The sequence below is a fragment of the Sphaeramia orbicularis genome, chromosome 9 (genome assembly GCF_902148855.1).
Source record: "Sphaeramia orbicularis chromosome 9, fSphaOr1.1, whole genome shotgun sequence".
Classification (NCBI taxonomy): Eukaryota; Metazoa; Chordata; class Actinopteri; order Kurtiformes; family Apogonidae; genus Sphaeramia; species Sphaeramia orbicularis.
In genome coordinates this window covers 37,585,747-37,606,808 of record NC_043965.1, presented here as the reverse complement: position 1 = coordinate 37,606,808, position 21,062 = coordinate 37,585,747, and the positions used below count along the sequence as shown (strand labels likewise).

The 21,062-nt window shown below is 44.1% G+C and overlaps 1 protein-coding gene across 1 annotated transcript in view; it reads right to left on the bottom strand.

The window, feature by feature from the left end:
* Positions 1-424: 424 nt before the first annotated feature.
* kat6a (K(lysine) acetyltransferase 6A) overlaps positions 425-21,062 on the bottom strand; it is a 31,565-nt gene continuing 10,927 nt past the window's right edge. The window contains 16 exon segments of the mRNA XM_030142526.1: positions 425-3,198; positions 3,200-6,108; positions 6,570-6,831; positions 6,984-7,700; positions 7,795-7,993; positions 8,399-8,630; positions 8,800-8,893; positions 11,250-11,411; positions 12,004-12,145; positions 12,426-12,541; positions 13,663-13,775; positions 14,673-14,992; positions 15,759-15,873; positions 16,091-16,172; positions 16,575-16,690; positions 17,628-17,736. Of these exon segments, the coding sequence (XP_029998386.1) occupies positions 2,713-3,198; positions 3,200-6,108; positions 6,570-6,831; positions 6,984-7,700; positions 7,795-7,993; positions 8,399-8,630; positions 8,800-8,893; positions 11,250-11,411; positions 12,004-12,145; positions 12,426-12,541; positions 13,663-13,775; positions 14,673-14,992; positions 15,759-15,873; positions 16,091-16,172; positions 16,575-16,690; positions 17,628-17,736 (6,174 nt within the window). The 3' untranslated portion in view covers positions 425-2,712.

The following is a 21,062-nucleotide window of genomic DNA, read 5'->3' as shown; positions in this document are numbered from 1 at the left end:
GTGGATCAATAAAGTTTGTCTAATAGTAGTGACTCTACAGTGACATCTAGTGGGTAAAAGTTGTTAAAACAATCTTATAAGTGGTTGCTCTAAATGTCTGTGATGTTTGTCGAGTCACAGTTCTGACAATGAAAAGGGACAAAGTTTAACCTGATCAGTCACATGAATTTAGATAAATTCAAGCTCTGAAGGAAAAAATGATGTTCACTAAAAAAAAGTGTCTCTTGTAGCTTCCTTTCTCACATCAGAATATATATTTTTTTTAAACTTGAGGTTACTCTTGCGTGAAACTATTTAAAATGTGCTTGTAAATCAAAATCAGTTCAATTCTTTGGACAAATCTGAGCTAATTAGCAACATAAACATCCATTAGAGACATCCATAGTGAAAAAAACTGCAGGTTTTAAAAAGCTGAGGTGAAACATAAATGGCTCAACATAATTTATTTTCATTTTATGTTAAAATGTACAGAGTTCTTTGAAAGTACTTGCTAAGAAAAAAAACAAAACAAAAAAAACGAATAAATGGAAATACATACAGGGACAGAGTAGAGAGTCGAGGCTGCCGAGCGCGTTATCAACCTTCACGGTGCGCCCAGCGGTCACTCCCTCCTTTATTTTGCGCTCTCTCTTAGCATACAACGCAACATGTACAATTACAAAGGATACAAAAAGGGAAGCGATATAAACAGACAGAAATATACTGAGCTCATTTTTACATGCCTCTTAAATGTAAGGAAGTCATCCTATACACACACAAGTAAAAAATAAAGAAAAGAATGCCAAGTGACCTTTAGATATTTGTAGTCCTTTTTGTTTAAAATAGCATTAATATACTACACAAAGATAGAAAAACTCTAGAGATGAGATGGAATGGAGAGGTTAAAGGCATCTTAAAGTCACTAAAAGTGAGTGGTAATTTTTTTAAATTTTGAATTTCTTAGTAATTATTACCCAAGAGGTGAGCTAAAAAATATGTATTGTTTTTTTTTTTTTCCTGAAACAGAAGTGAAAAAAATGACAGTACCAATATCAATGTCAGAATTTCCTTTTATATTATAGAAAAAACATTTTCTCTACAATTGGTTTTCTAAAGTCAAAAAGAGTCAGCTTGTGTCATAAAAGAAAGCTGCCCAGTCTGATAAAATTCAGAAAGAAACAAAACAAAATAATAATAATAATAATAATAAGTACAGAACAGAACAATACACACGAAAAAGTATGCAATGCCAGGTCTGTAAGAAAATGATAACTCCTCTTTTGACTTTGAATACTGGTACATGGAGAACCGACGTCGCCCTTCGTCATGAGAACACCATAACCGACAGGACCTCGAACACTTCCTCAGCCCCGACCCTGCTTCTATACGAGTGTGGCTCAAAGTGAGGGCCAGACCACGCACTAGATCAGGCATTTAGGCACACCTTTTATAAAGGCTGACTGTCTGCTGCCGTATTTCTAGTCAATGGGAGTGCAGAATTTTGCAGGAAAGAAAATATACACTTTTAACAAAATACACCATTCAAAAAGCAGAGTCCTCGACCTCTTTGGGTCATTAACACTTATGGAGGGGAGGTCAGCTCGAGTTAACTGACGTTCCTTAAAGCAGTTACATGGAAGTTCCACCGTTTGTTCCGCATCCCTTAAACTGCTAAAAAGGCTGACATTGCACACTGTCTGTCAGTGGAGTGCCATCAGCTGGATTTCCTGAGCTAGCCACCGGTCGGTTACAGCTAGCCAGTGTGTATTTGTGTCTCTGTGTGTGTGTTTATATGTACTGCTGGATATTGGGAAGTACCAGAATATTTACATCTAAAATGTTTCAGAATGGTGGCAAACTGGAAAATAATGCTACTTGTTTTATTTATGGACATAACAATAAACAGTAACGCACTCGTCTCCTCCGTGTCTTTGCTGTGTTTTTGGTACAACACCGTCCATCCCGGAAGACTCAGAAGGCCCAGCTCGAATGCTTTTCTGAACCGAGGTGAAAAGCCGCTAGACTGAGTGGCCACAGAGATGTTCAGGTATTTCTGAGAGAGCAAGAGGGTGTATCGCTATTTCAGAATGCCACACGTATAAAGACCAAAGCATATAAGAGGTCGGACTGCACACGAGTATTTCAAAAAGTTGAACAAAAACAACAACAAAAATAAGATTCAACAATATGTTTAACAAAACAAGAGTTCGCCTACATTGTTTCATCGTCTCTTTTTTCAAGGTAAGGCTTCCTATATCAATTAAAAGATTGTGTGCATGGTTGAATATAATCACTGTTTTTTCATTCGCAGTCTGTCAAAGCAAGGTATTCCTGTATTGTCTTTTTCTGTTTCTTCTTCTTCATTCTTGTCCTTCCCTTCTCTCCTCCTGAGCATAGAAAGGAGGAGGAGATGCTTGTGTGAACCCACAGAAGGCTGTGTAGGTCTGGCCTGAAGCAGCACGGCACCGCTGAGGTCCATGTTCACACACCAACCCCAAATCTGCTGACCTGCTCCAATACGCTGCCAGCTGGGTGGGGAGGGAAATTGACCCCAAATAAAAAGGGACAAAATGACAACACAGAAAAACAGGAAACCCAAAGACCCTCTGTCTCCTTTTAAATCCTCTCGTTTGTGCCTGCCGTGGCAGTGGAGAGGGTGGACAGGAGTAATGGACATTTAGAGTACAGCGAGTATCCGCTCTGGCTCCGTCTCCTTTATCAGTTCTCACTCGCTCATCTGCTCATGTAAGGAGACTGTTTTGGGACGCCAGCATAGCTGTGATGCGAGGGGCCAGTGTACATCATGTTGCCATGGTGATTGGGCTGCATAGGCTGCTGTGGATAACCCTGCCCTCCCATCATACCCATCTGCATCTGCATGGGGTACTGAGCTGGCTGATTCATGTAAGGGGGATTGCCGTGATAACCACTGTTCATCATAGGTTGGGGCATTCGGTACCCGGCCGACATGGCATTGAGCGGCGTCATGTTCATTGAGTTGTATGGTGCCGGTGTCGGCATGAGGTTTGGCATCATCCCGCGCTGCACAGCCAAAGTGCGTGGCGTTCCCTGCATGGCAACAGCCCCTGAGCTGCGGCCGTACAGCTGCTGCTGGTGTGGGGCTGGAGCCAGCTGCTGAGTGGCTTTGGAACGGATAGAAATGTGGCCTTTGACTGTCGCCATTTGGCCCTGAAGCCGCTGAGTGTGAGGGGGGGGGGCCGAGGCCGATGTTGGTGGTGGGCATGTTGCACTGTAGCTGCAGGGAGCCCAGGTTCATAGAGCCGGAGCTCAGGTTAGGAGGTGGAGTCATTGTGGGCTGGCCCTGAGGGAGGGGAGTGTGGGGTGAAGGGGCCAGCCCGGGATTGGAGAGAGAAACACTAGTGGCGTAGGAGGTGACAGAGGCTGAGTGGGAGTAGGGCATGCCGTGGGGGTCCATGATGGTGTTGGTGAGCTGCTGGAGTTTAGCCAGGCTGAAAGTTGCAGAGGGTTGGGGGTAGCCCCCTGTGCCAAAGTCCTGGCCCATGCGCTCATAAAGTGTACGGCCCCCTCCTCCACCTCCGCTCTCAGGTATCTCCATGATCATGGGTGTAGAGGCAAAACCATTACCCATACTACACTGGGACAGGGGCTGCTGCTGTTGTTGTGGGGGTGGAGGTGGCGCTGAGGGTGGGGGCTGGGAGTTGGGGGCCTGCTGCTGCTGCTGAGGGGGCTGCTGAGGAACCTTTTTTTGGGATTGCTGCTGCTGCTGCTGTTGCTGGTTGGTGCTGGGAGGTCTCTCAATCACACCACAGCTCTGAGGGGACTTAATGCCACAGCTGGGGGTGTTGGACGGCGGTGGAGGTGGTGGCGGCTGGGGCACAGCGCTGCCTACATTACTGGCACTTGGCCCGCTGTTCGGCCCCTGGCCCGTTTGCTGGATGAGGCTACAGCTACCCATTGCGAGCTGGGACCCTCCAGTTCCTGTGGAAGATGTGAGGCTGGGGGCTGGCACAAAGGAGCAGCTGTTTGACTGGGAGGACGAAGATGGGGTCGCAGAGCTGGAGGAAGAGGAGGCTGAAGATGAAGAGGCAGTGGAGGCTCCTGCCACTACAGCAGCTGACATTCCCCCTCCGTTTCCAGTTCCGTTGCCCCCTCCGCCCATAGTGGAGTCATAGCTGCTGGGGTTGTCGTAGTTCTCTGTGGTGCTCTCTATGCTGCCCAGGTCACTGAAGCCACTGTCCACCACCTGCTGGGAGTGGTCCGACACCGACGGCACGTCCATCATCGGTGATGTCTCCATGTTTTGCTGGGAGGGTGCAGACAGAGAGCTAGGATGCTCTGGGGTGATTTGGGTGTATCCACCTCCAGCGCCTCCACTACTTCCCCCTGCTCCAGTAGGGCCAGGCGTCCCCCCCCTCTGTCCTGCTGGTGTTGTGTCCATCATGCCCGAGGGCAACCCGGGGCTGTTCACTGAGCGCACAGACTGACTCGGCAGAGGAGGCATCGGCGGATTAGGCATGGGACTGCTATGTTGCGAGGCCCCACACTCTTCCACTAGGGCCAAAGCCTCCTCCTCTGCTTCCCCCGTGTGGCTGTAACTCTGCAGGGTCCGGCAGGCAGCTAGGGTCTCCTCACAGTCCTGGTAAGCCCCGTGGTGTGGGTGGGGCTCGGTCTCTTCGTCCTGGGCTTCCCCCTGTGTCAGGGACTGGACGGCCTGCACTGTCTCCAGGTCCAGCTCATTGGAGTGGTGATGGGGGTGGTGTGGGTGATGGTGGCCCAGCTCCTCTTTGAAGTCAGAGTGCTGATGAGGGTGGGAGTGTGTGTGTGTGTGCTGGGGCTCCATTAACAGCGTGACGTTCTTATCATCTGGGTGCAGAGGCTGGAGCTCCATCGGCTCCGAGGGAACAGACATGGCCGTAACCGTTTCTACCGCTGCGGCGGCTGCAGCAGATTCCTCCTGTTCTCTGCGCCGCCGCTCTTCCTGCTGTGGGTCAGCCGAGGAGGGCTGGCACTTGGCCCCTTGTACCTCCTCCTCAGCCTCCTCCTCCTCCTCTTCCTCCTCCTCCTGCTTGCTGACATATTCTCTGGCCACGCTGTTCTCCATGTCTAAAAAAGCTTCTCCACCTTGAGGTTCTTCTTTGACGGGCGGAGAGCTTGCACGTGAGGCAGGCTCCTCCTCTTCATCCTCATCGTCATCCTCATCATCAGAGTCCTGACTTTTTCTTTTCTTACTACTGTTGTTCTTGTCTTCCAAATGCCCATCACCTTCATCATCTGCATCATGGTCATCGCTGCGTCTGCTTCCTGACCCTGGTGTGACAGCTGCTCGCCTGCTGATACTGCCGCCACCACTGCCCATGCTGCCACACTCCTCTTCCTCCCTCTCTTCGTCATATTCGTCTTCCTCTCTGTCACCTATATCTGTGTCCTGAGGCCGGGACTGTGATGCCCGGGGCCCAGAGGTGGACGACGAGGAAGAAGGGGATAGCAGGGGACGTGAGGGAGGACGGCTGGGTTTGTCTTCTTCCCAGGTTCGCTCGGCGTCATCCTCTTCATCGTCTTCGTCGTCTTCCTCTGGTTCTGAAGCGGGAGGTGGTTTGGGGGCAGGCTGTGGGGGCTGGCGGAGGGCTGGGTTCTTGGGAGGTCTGCCTCGCCTCTTGGGGACTTTCTGCTCCACAGGCTTTGGAATATAGTCATCCTCTTCATCTGAGTCTTTCTGTTTGGTATCTCTTTCTGCGTTGGTTCTGCACATTCGCTTGCTGCTGCTGCTACTGCTGCGGTCGTCTGCATCGTGTAGCTGCGGGTCTTTGTCGAGCTGCTCCTCAAGCAGTCTGCGTCTTTCCTGTTCCTGCCGCTCTGCCTCCTCCTGGGCTCTTTGCAGATACCAGCTTCGGGGCTTGCGGCCAGGCTTCATCTTGATCTTGGGAGGTGGAGGATCCCCGCTCTGGGCTTGACTGTCAGCAGCTGCTCGCTGGTTGGGTCCACTGCCGGGCGGTCTTCCGGGCCCCCGTTTTTTCCAATGCAGTGGTTTGCGGCTCTTTCCCTTCGGCCAGCCTTTCTTCTTTTTGACTGGGACTTCAGGGTTGGCTGTTGAGGTCTCTGTGGGAGGTGCCGACAAAGCAGCCACAGGCTTCAGTAGAGGCGTCAACTCTGAGAAAAGGCAAAAAAAAAACAAAAAAAAAAACAGTTAGACAAAGCCTGTGTAAACGCTTGTGCTATAGAATGTGAACATAGATATGTAAGAAAGTGAAGTTTGCTGACACCTTTGAAAAGAAAGATTTCATAGCAATCCAAAATATTATGTGTTTGTATTAATTAACCTCCTGAGACACAGGAAAGAGAAAGTTTTGGCTTTTATTTAAACATTATTTTTTTCAAAAATGGAATGTCCTTTGCAGTGGACAGCATTTGTTTTGTTATTTTTAGTAAAGCTGTGAAACTCTTGTCCCCTACAGAGGACAAAAATGCATTGCTGGGTCTCAAGAGGATTAATTAACATAAATTAATATTGAATAAATGGACAAACTAAAGGCTTTCTCTCTCTAGCTTTAGTTTATTTTGGAAGCAAACAAGACAGTTTTGCTTTTTGTTAAGCTTTGCCATCGTCTTACCATCTTCCTCTGAATCTGTGAGATTGGAGGGCCGGCCCCTTTTAGGCGATGGATCCGACAACCGCAGAGCAGAGCGGGCTGGTGGGTAACGGCGCAAAGGGTGTCCCAGTGGCGTCTCCTCCTCCAGCCTGGGCATAGGCCTCTCTGAGTCTGAATCTACAAAGGGCTCATCTAAGACCTCTGTGGTCTCGGAAATGGTCTCCGTCACCACGCTGCTGTGAGGGTGGCTGCGCTGACGAAAACGACGCTTCCGTAAGGGCTTCTAAGTAGAAACAGAAAGGAGAATTAGGTTTGTTTAGTTTAATCCTGTGCTGTCTTTTATCACAAAGAAGAAAAAAAGATGCAGTGAGTCTTTAATCTCACGCGAAATAAGCCTTCATTTTAATTTTTTTTTTCTTCACATTTTTCACTTACTTTGCATTTGAGCCCCATGGCTGGCTTGGTGAGGATAGGTGGGGAACATGCCCTCCTGTCCTCATCATCCTCATCTTCATCTTCATCATCATCATCGTCTTCCTCCTCTTCGCTGCTCTCACTGAAGCAGCTTTTCCTGCCAGGAGGAGAGTCACTCAGCCTGGGAATGGCAGGGAGGTGTCCTAGACCGTCTCCGGGTCCCTCTGACAGTCTAGGTTTGGGGCCTCTCTTTTTCCTGGGGGGCCGTCCTCTCCGATTAGGGGTTATGGAGGGGTGCCGGGCCATGTCCAGTGAGTGAAAAGGTGTGGACTCGGCTTGTCTGTCCAGGGAGAAAAGAGACGGTGGGCTAGTGGCCGAGCCTAAGGTTTTACCGCCCTCTGTCGTATCGTCGTCATCATCCTCATCCTCTACCGGGCAGATTTTGGCTGGCCGTCCCACCCGTGTGCTGTCCTTCACTTTGCCCCAAGGCCAGTTTTTGGGTGGGCGCCCCCGTGGTCTACGTTCCCCATTTGTTGGCGGAGGTGGTCGCTGTTGTTCCGAGCCAGGTGGAGGACCCCGTAAGGGAGGGGAGGTGGGGGAACTTTGGCTAAGGGGAAACCCCAGGAAGCCTTTTCTCTCCTCTTCCTCTTCCTCCTCATCCTCATCTTCTTCTTCCTCCCTCTTCTTCCCCTGCCGCATGTGCCAAGACATCGATGAGACCTTGTGACTTGGTTTGATCTATTTTCAAATAAAGTAAAATCAAATGACTCAGGTGTTTGTGGAAAATTCTAAGTCCTCCCCTTAGAGCAGAAACAAATTCAACTCCATTTACCTCTTTGCGGCTGTCTTCTTCTGGCTCTTCATCGTCCTCCTCATCGTCATCGTCTCCATCGGCGTCAGAGACAACTGTGTTGGTTACGATGACAGGAGTCCAGCGGAGACACTCAGGGTCAACCTCCAACTGCCGTGGCCGGGCCTTAAGACGAGCCATGTGAGTAGTCACAAGCTTCTCCCGTCGCACCAGAACCAGTCTGTCACAAGAACAGGACGTTAGTATTTACTATAGTCGCTTTGAACAGACTCAGAACATTTTTTTTTTTTTTTTACATCTGATGAATGTTGTATATGTCACAGCTCTATACAGAAATATCTTGCTTTATGGAGATTTTTTTTTTCCCTTTTTCTACTTCATCACAATACATACTGTGCTGTTGATCCAATTCATAATGTTTGTATTTGTATGCCTACATTCATGTGTTCCATGTATTTTTGGAAGATGATCCATGGGGGTGGTAGTTGGAGTTCTGTTTTTATTGCTTATGGTTGCATTTTTCTCATTATTTCATGGAGAAAAATCAATTAAAAGTCAAAAATAGAACATTATGTGTGTATATCTACAACTCTGTGCTTCTGTGTGAGCAGATCTCATTCCTAACCTTTCTCCTCTCTGCTCCAGCATGTTGAGGCTGTGCAGGGTGGTGGTGATGTCCTGCGGGCAGATCCCGGTCAACTTGCTTAAATGACGTATAGTGATCTGTCGGTCACGTACTTCATGGAGGCACTCCAGCACAACGCTGCGCCAATAGGCCATGTATGACAATCGACCAAGGTCCGACAGAGGCTTCTCTGGTGATCCCGGCTGGCCCTCACGCTTTGACAACAGGTAGCCTGGAATATAAGAGACCATCAGCAAAATATTAAAGATGCACCGTGGATTTCTTTTATTGTCAATTTGTTATTAGCTTAATATTTCTGGATTTATGGAGAAGACATCAAAAAATAAACAAGTCTATAAACTGTAAGTTATTGCTGTTATTTTCACAGTGTGCATCCTTACTGAAATCGATGAGAAAGCGTCCATAGCCCTTGCGCTGGTACTGTGGAAGAATCATGATGCATGATACGTTGTATTTCTGTTGACAGTGCTTCTCCTGGAAAAAAAACGAGAAGACACAAACACAATCGGATATGAGAAAACAAATCAGGAAAGCACATTATAGTGTGTTTTAGCAGTGGGGAGGCATGCTAATGTGAGCACCTACAACCATGAACCATGAAGTGGACAACAAGGCACAGAGGATTTAGCATTTAGCTGTAAAACAACTCGGCACACACTTGTATGGGAAGACAAACTGACCTGAGAGGGTGATGCCAATGCATTTCATTCACTCACTCACTCTTTAAGCTGAATATATGTTCTCTAATGATTATGAGGTAATACACTAAGTAGATGAAGGTCTCATAAAGTCAGACCTATCTTGACACTTCATTAATGTTGTGCTGGTGCTAGAGATAGAGTGGGCACCGTTATCATTCGGAATTTAGTTTGCTTCTGTTTCATTAAAGAATGCCACTTGACCTGGGTGGCGTTAAGCACAGAATGCATTAACAGTACTTTAAAAACTTGTGTCAGGAGAAAAGTTTAAATTTTGGTGGAAAATTTGTATGTTGGGAAGCAAACATGGTATTAAAGTAACTAAATCTCCACAAAAGAAACTGCCACATAAAAACTTACATGTCCCCATTATAACATGCCATTCTCTGCATGTAGTTATAACAGTGAAGGAGGCTGTTTTTCCCGCATGTAGGAAGGGGGCAGACAGAGGAAAAGAGCAGGATGCTGACTAAAATAGTCACCGAATGGCAAACCTATTCCATCAGCACATCCTGGGAGCTGAAGCATATGCAGGACAACTTTAAGACCAACAGAATTCAACACCCTGTTAAATGTCGTGTCCAAATGAAACCCCATTTGCAGCAGTGAGTGCAAACTGATTCAGGCGAGGCAGTGCTACACAACCTCAGCAAGCAATATGAAATGAGAGAAAGCACTGCTTCATAATTAAATCAATCCTAAGCCAACCACCAGTCAAGCAAGATAAGATACAATGAAACAACTACAGGATATCTGGAGAAAACAGACTCCATTGTTAATAGGTTAATGTTTGATATACTGCTAACAGTAACTATTAGCCACTTCTGGCTACATACAAATGGTAACTAGGGATGGGTACCTTTCACATTTAAACTGATACGGCACCGATACTCGATTCCTGGGAACCGGTGCCGGTATACAATGGTACCTGTTTTCGGTACTTTTTGTGTGTATGTGTGGTGATTAAAGTCATTTTGTCTATACAATAATAAATAGTAAAAACGTCTGAATTCTGAATATTTATTTCTCAACATCACTAGTGAAACAACATAACATAAAACTTGAGAAAAGTGTGTGTGGGGGAGGGCAAATAACTTAAAAGCTTTGTGAGAAGCGGACCTCCACACAGCTGCAGTATGCAATGAAGTGAAATACATAATAATAATGAAATGCAATGAAGCCATTTTTGTGTTTGTTGCCACTGTGGCTATAATGCAGCTGCATGGAGCTCCGCTTCCCAAAATGCAAGTTGCAACAAATTTCTAAAAATGCCTGAGTGACCTACCGGTTCTGTTGGTAAACAAATGGATTGTTCATGGTGGAGTACACTTTGAAATTGTTCACCATGAGGGAAGAGATTCAGGTGCGTAATCTTGAAAAGGCTTATGGATTCATGATACTTAGGCTATGACTCCAGTTTTACAGACTTGATGAAAAATATGTGACGAAAGTCACACGCAGCTTTAAAAATAAATATAACGTATATAACGTTTTTCAAACTAAAGTATTACAAACCAAAACAAACCACTCCCTCTAGCATGACCTGTACTGCATATGTTCAGCAGTTCTTTTTCAGGAACACCAACATATCTACTTTTTCCTGACAAGATTCAAGCCCACTCCACACTAACTTTCTTTTTTTGACGCCACTTCTTCTCCCCCGATGTTGGCTGTAGGTGAGGAGCCACCGGCTGCTGCTGGTGCAGGAGTCATAGCCTGTGCTCCTTTTGGCCTTTCCAGTACTGTACATTCCTCAGCTTCCAGGTGTATATTATGTTTGACTAAGTGTTTCCTCAGGTTTGTTTGCTGTTATCATCAAGCCGCCACAGACATAATCACGCTCTCGTGCATCCAATGCCGTCCTACTGTCAGGCAGACACTCCTCCACTCTCTGCCCGACACACGCAAGGATGCGTTAAAGTACCGAAATGCGGTACCGTGTGACTTTACGTGAACTGATACTCGGTAGTACCGACAGAATTTGGTCGGTACCATAAAAAGTACTGAATTCGGTACCCATCTCTAATGGTAACTATACTTTCTTAAATAAGAATAATACATAGGGGACACAGTGGCCCTGTTATGCCATGTTTTTAAAAATGACAAAATCAGACAAGTTAGAAGACTCATACCTTGGAAAAGTATCCAACGAGGTGACAACCTTTGCCGTCATTCTGGGTCAGGACGTAAAAAAGGAAGGGTTCCACATCATAGTACAAGGTCTTGTGGTCCAGGAACAGCTTGGCCAGCAGACACAGGTTCTGACAGTAGATTGTGCTAACATTTCCATCAACCTGTTTGGAGAGTGTTGAAAAAATATATATCAGTACAATAAAAAGGGAGCAGAGATGCGCAAGAACTACATTTCATTCCTAGGAAGACGACAATCCACTTTTTTAACTGCTGTGAGGGAGAGCGAAGGTGAACAGAGGTAGAAGTTAGTGTCGGGCAATGATCTCAACTAAACTGCATCCCTGGAGACTCTGACAGATAGAGAGGGTGGAGAGAAACAAAGAGCTGTAAAGAGAGAGAAAAGGAGGGAGGTTCACTTTGGCAGCTCGCCCATTATCTCTACTCTCCTCCGAGTGAGGATGGACTGCAGAGCCAGGAAACAGGAGCTGCAGCAGCCATGGCTTGCAGACAACAATCCACTGAATTAATCTGGCACGGCGCTGCTGTACACGCAACAGAAGCTTAACTGTAAATAGGCACGTTTTATAATAATCCTACTAATTTTGTAGGACTGTTAGTGATTAATTTATGACTGCTTAATCCCCATTATGATTAACTGGTTTGTAGTTGAACAAGCCAGAAGTGCAGTGCCAGATCTGTTTAATTCATTAACAAAATTCATCAAATGCTTTCTATCTTTCTGGACTAATTCACCTCAAATACAGAGACATCATCCTTCCTATAGATCTCGTTGGCAGGTGGGTGGAACCACTGGCACTTCTTCATGTGCTGGTAGAGGATGCTGCGACTTTTCATGTAGCGCAGGCAGAATTCACACAGGTACAGCTTAGGGAGTCTGGAAAGTGAAGACGAAGGATGAGATGAAGAAAAATGGCTACACTTATGGAAGCTTTGAAAATAGTTTTAGATATTTTTGCTATTAATATCAAAACAAACATCCACTTCATGTCATTATTATATATCTTTGACCATTTAAAGATATCCAAGGAAAATGTAGTGATTTTATGAAGCAATTCTACAGCTACATACACATCATAAATACAGCATTCCATATATTATTATTATTATCATCATTATTATTATGCATTGTGTATATGTGTTTCATTCCGACCCACCTGCTGTATTCCTGTGGGTATGGAGATGAATACCACGTCTGAATTTCAAACTTGCCAAACTCGATGACTGACGGACAGCGCATCTGAGGATCAGGCGGACCGGTCACACCGACTTTCTGTATGGGTGTGAAGCAAACAAATGTGAACGAAGGAGAAGGCGAGACTCAGAGGTCAAGTCCATGTATACTACTGGAGGGATTAGAAAATCAAGGGGCACGCAGACAGATTACACACCAGGGATTACTGGTCTGGGATTTACCTCGAGTACGGCAGGTAGGGAGAATGTAGGCGTTTCTAAAGGTAGGAAAAGAAAATAGTAGCAGAGACTGGGCTACCTGCAATCACGACTATGGAGCTCTAAGCGAATGTCCCTCACTGGCTTGAACATCTATGTCTGCCATTTATTATAATCATACTCCTCTCTGCTGATGCTCAGCCTAGATAATCACATTATGGCCTTTTTACAGATCATTAAGTCCTACTACTCTGTCTGCATCAAACATTTAAACACCACAGTGGATACTCCAGCCACGGATCTGGGATGGTGTTTTAATACAACTCCCATGACACCTGCCATACAGCACTCCCCCACTCAATCTGAAACTGTTAATGTCACAGGGCAGGGCAGTAATGTGGCCAATTTGCCCTCTTTAACTACTGACTAACCCGTCACTGGAGACTGCTGTCATTAAAGTCACCCTGTTCAGTGTTCATCCCATCAAACACAAGATGTTGCCCCTCTGTTGTGAATGTGGGATTCCAGCAGAGGCACTGCATTCTGACCTCAGGGTGAGGTTACACCACTTCCACCCACACACACATTATTTACAAGTCACGCAAATTCCCAGAGACAACATAGCATGCATTAAATAGCTTGTATAAAAGCTGCCCATCACTATTTGCATCTTTAAGCTATTTAAAACCAACACCTTCATCTTCCTGCTCAGCCCTGTGTGGTTTAATCTACAGGTTGAATCTGGAAGCTGTTCGTTGCAAATTAATTTCCGTCACCGCAGAAAAACAATCACGTCTCAAAGCTCATTAAATGTTCCACCCACTAATATACATCCACAGCTCACCGACATAAATCCTACATTTGATTTCGGGACAATGTAACCTGTCTTCAGCTAGTTCAATATTTGAGTAACAACACCACTCGTAAAATATCCTCACTCTAAAACACATCCGCTTATATTGTGAGTTCAATTGGTAGAAGTAGTCTTTACTGTCTGCGAACCTGTAGTGCCAGCTCCTGGATGTGTCTGAACAGTTCAATGTCTTTTTCCGTCAGGTTCTCATGACCAGGCAGTTTGTCATCTTCCTCACGCCAGTCGCTGCCTTCTTGATTGTCTGGGGATTGAAACACATATTCACTATTAGTACAAATCTACTGTGAAGCTTTCTAGACAGGGTGCCAAAATGTCTGGTGATTGATTTTTACAGTGATGCTGTTGCCACAGTAGGCAGCCACATATGCACTGCAACAGAAAACTGTTCATCTTCTAACAGCGGGTTAATTCAGCTGATTTACCACAGGGGATGGGGTGATAGACTGACGTGTAGGTAGGGGTGTCATAATTCATGTAAAGAGTCACAAGCCCTTAAGATTCTTACGGCTACTGAGCCAAAATGCGTTTTATTCACAGTGGGGAAAAATGTGGGTCACAACACAGCTATGAGTTGCTGTGTACACTGAAGTCAATGTTTCTGCTCTCTCATGTGTACTCTTCTCTGCTGCGTCGTACTTCACGCTCCGTGTGCGTTTTTGGCCTCAGAGTTCAGTGGAAATAGAACTGCAGGTGGCCACTTAAAATTACAAAGTGATTTCTTTTGATGCATAAGCAACAATTTTCTCAGGCTAAAAAACATGACCAATCAATCCTAGCCTGTTTTTAGCCGTGTTCTGCAAATTCCAAATAAGGTTCAGGGCTGGATCATTTATTTAAGACACACAGTTTATGCAGTCAGATGACAGCTGGCAGAACTGAGTCTGTAAGTCTGCAGAGCATCTAGCCAACAACTTCTAATCAAGGCTGATAACAGAATTGGCAAAGGATACATGACAATACAGCATGTGTCAACATTATGATGCTGATGACCCATTTAACTCCACACATGCCAACTTAATTTTTTTCTTAGAAGTAGAAAGCTCTTGACTTCAGTTCTGCATCATGTAAGCTGTTAGCTACAGACAGCAATTTTAGTAAAGTGCTGTGTGTACGAGCAGAAAACACCCCTTCCCCTTACCCGCCCTGTCATCTCCATCTCCCTTGCGGCTGGCTTTCTTACGGATGCGGCACTGCTGTGAGTAGTCCACCACTTCCTGGCGCGCCTTGCGACCCTCAGGCGACGGTGTGAAGAACTTTGTGAGTGCGTCAATCAGACCCTTAGTCTTGTTGTTGAAGCGCAGGCTGCTCTGCGTCAGGTCGTCGTCCTCCCGCATCGAAAAAAGCAGCCGATCGTCACCGGGGTAACCCTCACAGGACGAGCTGGAGGATGAGTTGGCTGAGGCTGAGCGCTTTCGCCGGCCGCGCCCACCCAGCTTCTTGAAGGGTCGCCCTGGCCTGCTGTAGAAATGAAGGCAATGATTAAAGGTATGGAATGGTTTAGTCTAGAACTCATCCTGTATGATCCTTCCACCTATCCACAACATGCATACTGATCCAACAGAGAAAATGCAAAAATAAAATCTACACTGAAGCTCGTTTTGGGTCAGGGTGTTTGCTCTTTATCCAAATCTAAATTCCAGACTTTTTCATAATTGCTATCCCCCCGCCCCCAAGAACTTGACATTATGTACTTTTATACTTGCATGCCCATTTTGGTTGAGACTGTACCAATTGTGTGTAGTAGAACACTCCATTTTAATAATTATGAATAAATGAATGCATAATTTGCAAGAAATTATGTTTTACCGATGAAACGTTTTCAAAACATATGAAAATTACAAAAGTGCATGGATATTACACAAACAAGTTACACTAGAATCATGCCAGTGCCAACCGGTTAGAGTAACTATATCACATTTTTTATTTTATATACTTTCATCATGTATTTCTTATCTTACAAGATTATGTGCCTTTGTGCATACTCTAGAATTCAACTATGAGAGAAACTTTTTTCCATACTTTATTATTAGGACTTTGACACAAAATTCCAGACTTCTCAAGTTCTGGAAAACAGTGTTTCAAAATTCCAGACTTTAAGACTTCTGAGACCTGTGAAAGCACCCTGTGGGTCAAAGGAGGTTAAATAATGTCTGGTCTGCAGAAAAAACTGCTACATGTCAACTGACAGAGCGCAAGATATTATTAGTTCGAGACATCTCTGTACCTGTTCTTGGGCCGTCCCAGCGGTGCATTGTAGCGCCGTTTGATTTGTGCTGCCTTTTCATGTAAAAGCTTCTTTCCCTTTTTCCTCGGTTGGCAGATTTGACAAATCCACATGCCTGGGAAAAAAGATAGAGGCAAAGAGTTTCACATACACTGAAGTGGATTAGACAAGACAGACGTCAGCGCTGATATCAGCACGCTCTGGGAGACATCTAATACATTAGCGCTTAATGGTTGGGCATTAGGTGCTTGTTTAGATCTGGAGGCAAAGACCCTTGAGAGAGGTTAATCATTTAGTCCAAATATCAGTGAGGGTATTATAATTATCATTACCTTTTGGCATCCGCATGAGGGGAGGATCACAGCATTCCATGTGGAAGCCCCGGTCACAGGAATCGCAAAACAACATGTTGTCCTATAAACAGACACACAGGCTTTAGATGGATTTGAATCAAGTGGCAGTAACACACTTTAATATAGAAGCACTGTAACCTACAAAAGTCAGATCTACGGGTCTCAAACACCTCTTCACTCAGATACGACATCAAGAGCCTAAAGTGACTATATCCACAGTTGATATTTGTGTGGGTTTGTTCTTTTACGTTCCTTCTTTATCAGGCATCTAGAGTGTATGCACATTTTATTTCCTTACAAACACATGAATAACAATGATTCCTCACTTGACAATAAGAGAAAAGAGTGAAATTGTGGAGACTAAAACAGCTCAATCCCAGATCTGCAGATATATCTGTCAGCATCTCTATCTGGCACAGACACTGTTAGGCTGCCAGTCCGCCATATTCACTCATCCACTCACCGCATTCTTTCCTTGATCCTGACAGCTGCTGCAAGTCTTGCATTCAATGCACTGCCACCACAGCGCCTTGACTCTCGCTGTGAGCTCTGGGGAGAACTTGAGACAGGACGGGTGGCCTGCAGGTAGGTAGACACGCATACACAAACAAGTGCGTCAACATCACACTCTATTTTTTGTCACTATTGACTGACAGCTGTGACCCACTTGCATCACTATAGAGGGAGGGAAAAAGAAAGCTCCTTTTGGAATTGAAAGCGTTCACTGAATCCAACCTGGCTGCAAAGAGAGTGTTCAAACATAAATGACAATCTGTCAGAGATGTGCTTTTGCACCGTTTGAAGAGTAGCAAACAAGACGGCCTTGTCTGGGACACAAACCCACAGAGGAAAGAAGAGCAACCATGTTTCCTCTGCATTCACAAAGTGAATGTCAGACCTTAGCAGGAATACATCATCTCTAGTTAGACAAAAATCACAAGAAAAATATGATTATATCTTAGTTTTTTCCTCAAAAGGGCAATCTGTAACAGTTCGGAGTTTTTTTGTGATGCTCTTACTAAATAAAAAGAGCTCTAACATAGTTTAAATTTCAAGGCCTTCAATTTCACACAGATGAACTTAAAGGCTGGTATGAATGCTTGCAGAAGTGTATTGACCTAGATGGAGCATAACAAACATCATAATTTAATAATAATTAAATTTTTCCCAACTGTCCCTTTTGCACAAACTTTTTGAAGCCCCATCGTATACATACACTTAATGGGCAACTTCCTCTAGTTAGCTCCTTTTTGGGATGTGTCTGATTTTTTCTTGCAAAAGACATTTTCTTCAAGACAATATGAGAAGCATTAGAGTGCTTTCAGATGCAGTGCCACCATATGACAACTGCGTTTCTTTTACAGATGTACATGACACAGGCAGCTAATTGCAGCCTCTACCTACCTGTGGCCATTTTTATCCACATAACTGGGAAAGGTGCAGCCATTTCAAAGACTCGACTGTATCTACGATGCTTTTAATGCTCAGCTCCTACTAGTAATTAAGAATCACTTACCACTGTTTCCACAGTCGGCGCAGGAGATGAGCTCCTCTGGCTTCTTATCACGATTCTGCTCCTTGGTCCCCAAACAGAAGCTGCAGATGGGGATGGGCTCTGCCACCGGCTGAACCAAGAGAAAAGAGGACATGGCAGAGAGGAGACTGAGTTGAGACTGTCATTCAACGTAACAGCTTTATTGTACAAATGAAAACAACAAAAGGGCCTTGTGTGCCCTGAATCAAGTGGATGACTGTCGTCGTGTGTATTAACAAGCTTACAAAGGACTGAAACCTACAGTGACACCATGGTGTGTGTTGATCTGAGAACAGAGACTTTAGAATAATGAACAATATGAGCGCTACTGTGATGAGTGACTTTGTATAATTCATAAGACATGTTGTGTTAGAAGCTGCATCATGTGTCAGTGTCTCTACCGACTTTGGCATTGTGTGATCATAAGCCACAACTCGCTTTGCTTTGCTTGTACTGGTTGACGACTTTCCTGTTTAATTCCTCTGCAGTGTGTCCCATTTTGACACTTATTCTCAAACATGCCATCAAACATTCAGTTCCGGGGCTTCATAAATCTTTAAGTGTGTCTTCAGACATGCAAACCGTGTCAGCAGGTGTGTTCTCAGACACAAAACAAACACATTATCTGATGCGCACAGGCCTGAGCTTAAGCCTGCTTTGTGTCCAGGAAAACAAAAGGCAGGGCAACATTTAACATACTATAAGACACCACACAGTACTCGTATTTACAATAAAGCTGAAAAATCACATCCCTCAAGCAGTGCAGGTGCACTTCATGTCAACTCTAGCACTAGTGGGAGGGGCCAGGCCTGGACGTCCTGTGGGGGAAGTGCTTGCTTGCAGCTACCTCAGAGTGTAACTGAAGTCATTTCCTGCTTAGTTTACAACAGAGATGCATTCAGCAGTCTAACTGCTGTTATCTTTCAGCTCAGCAATATTTACAATTTCATACATAGTCCTTTGCCAAATGAATTTTTTTTCCCGCAGTATCAGAAAACAGTTTCAATGTAATGGAAACACAGCTCTTTTTGTGCATTTTTAGAGCAGGTTTGACATTGGGTGTGTATCTTAGAATACTCTCTCCTTTTGTTGTAAAACAAAATTGTTGAAACTTCAACAATTTCAACAAAACTAAACAGAGAAGCAATAATGAATCAATTAAATATAAATTAATTGATTATTTTCACATTTTCCACGCAGAACACCTAATCTGCAGATTCTTAAATTTGCATATTTCATGCTTTTCAAACTGATATTTAGTAATAAAATTAATCACTGTGTTTAGATTTTTCTGCATAGAGAATTATGAGGTGGCAACATCTAATGACATTTTGTGCCACCTCCAGCTCTCGCTCCTCATGGAAAAACACTATTTTCTAACAAGTACCGCATTCAGTGACTTTGTAGCAGCGTTTGGGGCATTCCAGTGACATAGTGGCACTGTAATTTTCTTTACTAATGAGAAATATTACTTCACAGATGTAGAAAGGAGGCTTTTAAACTTTCCCGTCTGGCACCAAAGATTTAATATGCTGATTCATCAACAAATACAACAACAACAAATCAACAAATACTGAATCAACAAATACTGAATGTCTCAAGTGCATGGTGGAAATAACAAAATAATCAGTACGCATTAAATTGTCATATTACCTGACTTTGCATGTACGAAATAAGAGTCATCAATCATTAATTATCAAAACTTTTAAAGTACACTGCTTATAAAACATTTGAGCCACACAGGGTCAGGTTGGTACAACCTCCAAGTCACTTTCAGCCAAGAAAAAAACCCTGTTGTATAGCAATAAAAAATGTATTTAAATACATAACTGGAGGCAGCAGGAAGCAATAATAGGATTTTTGGTCATTTTCAGACCATTGTAAAGTCATTAGGAGTAGAGGTAGACCGATATATCGGCTGGCCGATGTATAGATTTTTTTTTCAATATCTGCCATTGGCCTTAATTTTTTTTGAAAGCCAATATTTGATCAGTAGTAAAAATGTTGTAAAATATTGATCAGGCACCTGTGTGGGCAGCACTTGAAGTTCAATGAATGTTAAAAGAGTTCTATGTGTACATGTATTACTCGTTTAATTTCAATTGTATTTGACAGTCAATGTGCTTAAAAAAAAAAAAAATCATCCTTAAATATCGGCCTCAAATATCGTTTGTCGATATTGGCCATCAACTGACCAAATTTAAAATAAATAAATAAATAAATCGCTATCGGCCTTAGAAAAACCCATATCAGTAGATCTCTAATTAAGAGATCACATTTACCAATATAGTACAGAAAATAACCCATCTATTTTTGACATTCAATTACTCAAATAAACAACACGGGTAAGTTATTTGTAGTTGCAGAATTATATCTGAAATATAACTGCAGAATGAAGGTACAACATATGACCAGTAAATGAGCACACCTTGAACATTCAAACACTAGTTATCAATTTTTTGGACCCAAAAAAAACAAAAAAGCAGTACTTTCCAAACAAATCTGAAGGTGAAGTGTCAGTCACACAACAGGTAGAAAACAACATCAAGGTACTGAATACCATCAACATCACAGGAAAAATGATGGCAGTGCTGCTATTAGGCCAGGAGCATTGAATCAGAGTTTGTGTGTGGGTGTGTGAAAGCAGCAGTACTGACGGACACTGAAGGAGTTACAGGGTTCTGTGGCTGAGACGGGACACACTGTGTACACAACATCTGCTGCCTGAGTGCTTCAACATTCCCAGATTTATGGCAGAGCAGCAAAGAGACCAGCCACTATTGAATGACCGACTTGACATCTGGGCTTGTGTTTGTGAGCGCTGTGTATTGGACTCCAACACAAAGCAGAGGAAGGATCTGTGATCTAATGACATGTGGCACTTTTTGGCTATCAGTCAGAACGTGTTTGGTGAGTATCACACACTGCATGTCAGCAAAAACACTGCATGGTAGCATCACACTGCGGGGGGTGCTTGTCAGTTGCAGCACCCCCCCCCCCCCCAAAGGTTTATGAATATAGAGGGCAACTCAAATGTAGCGAAATCTGCAAAAAGATCTGCCACACACAGGAGAAGGTACAGTATGTTCCATAGAGGCATATACTCAAAGATGAAACCACAGCTTTACAGGAAACTGCTTTAAAATAGAAACATCTCTCAAGTCAAAATCCAGACCTCAGCCGAATTCAGAATCTGGCAAAAAAAAAAAATTACTTACACAATGCTTAAGAAAAAAGCTTAATCCTTACTTTCCTCTTAAGTATTTTCACTGAATAAAAATGACACTGCAGATTGTCATTTCCACTTTGTCTTATCAGGAAAGAAGTCTAACTAATCCACAGCTGTAACACAATAAAAACTTACGATAATCTTTATGGCTTTACACACAGGAACTAAATAGTTTCTTTTACCACTTC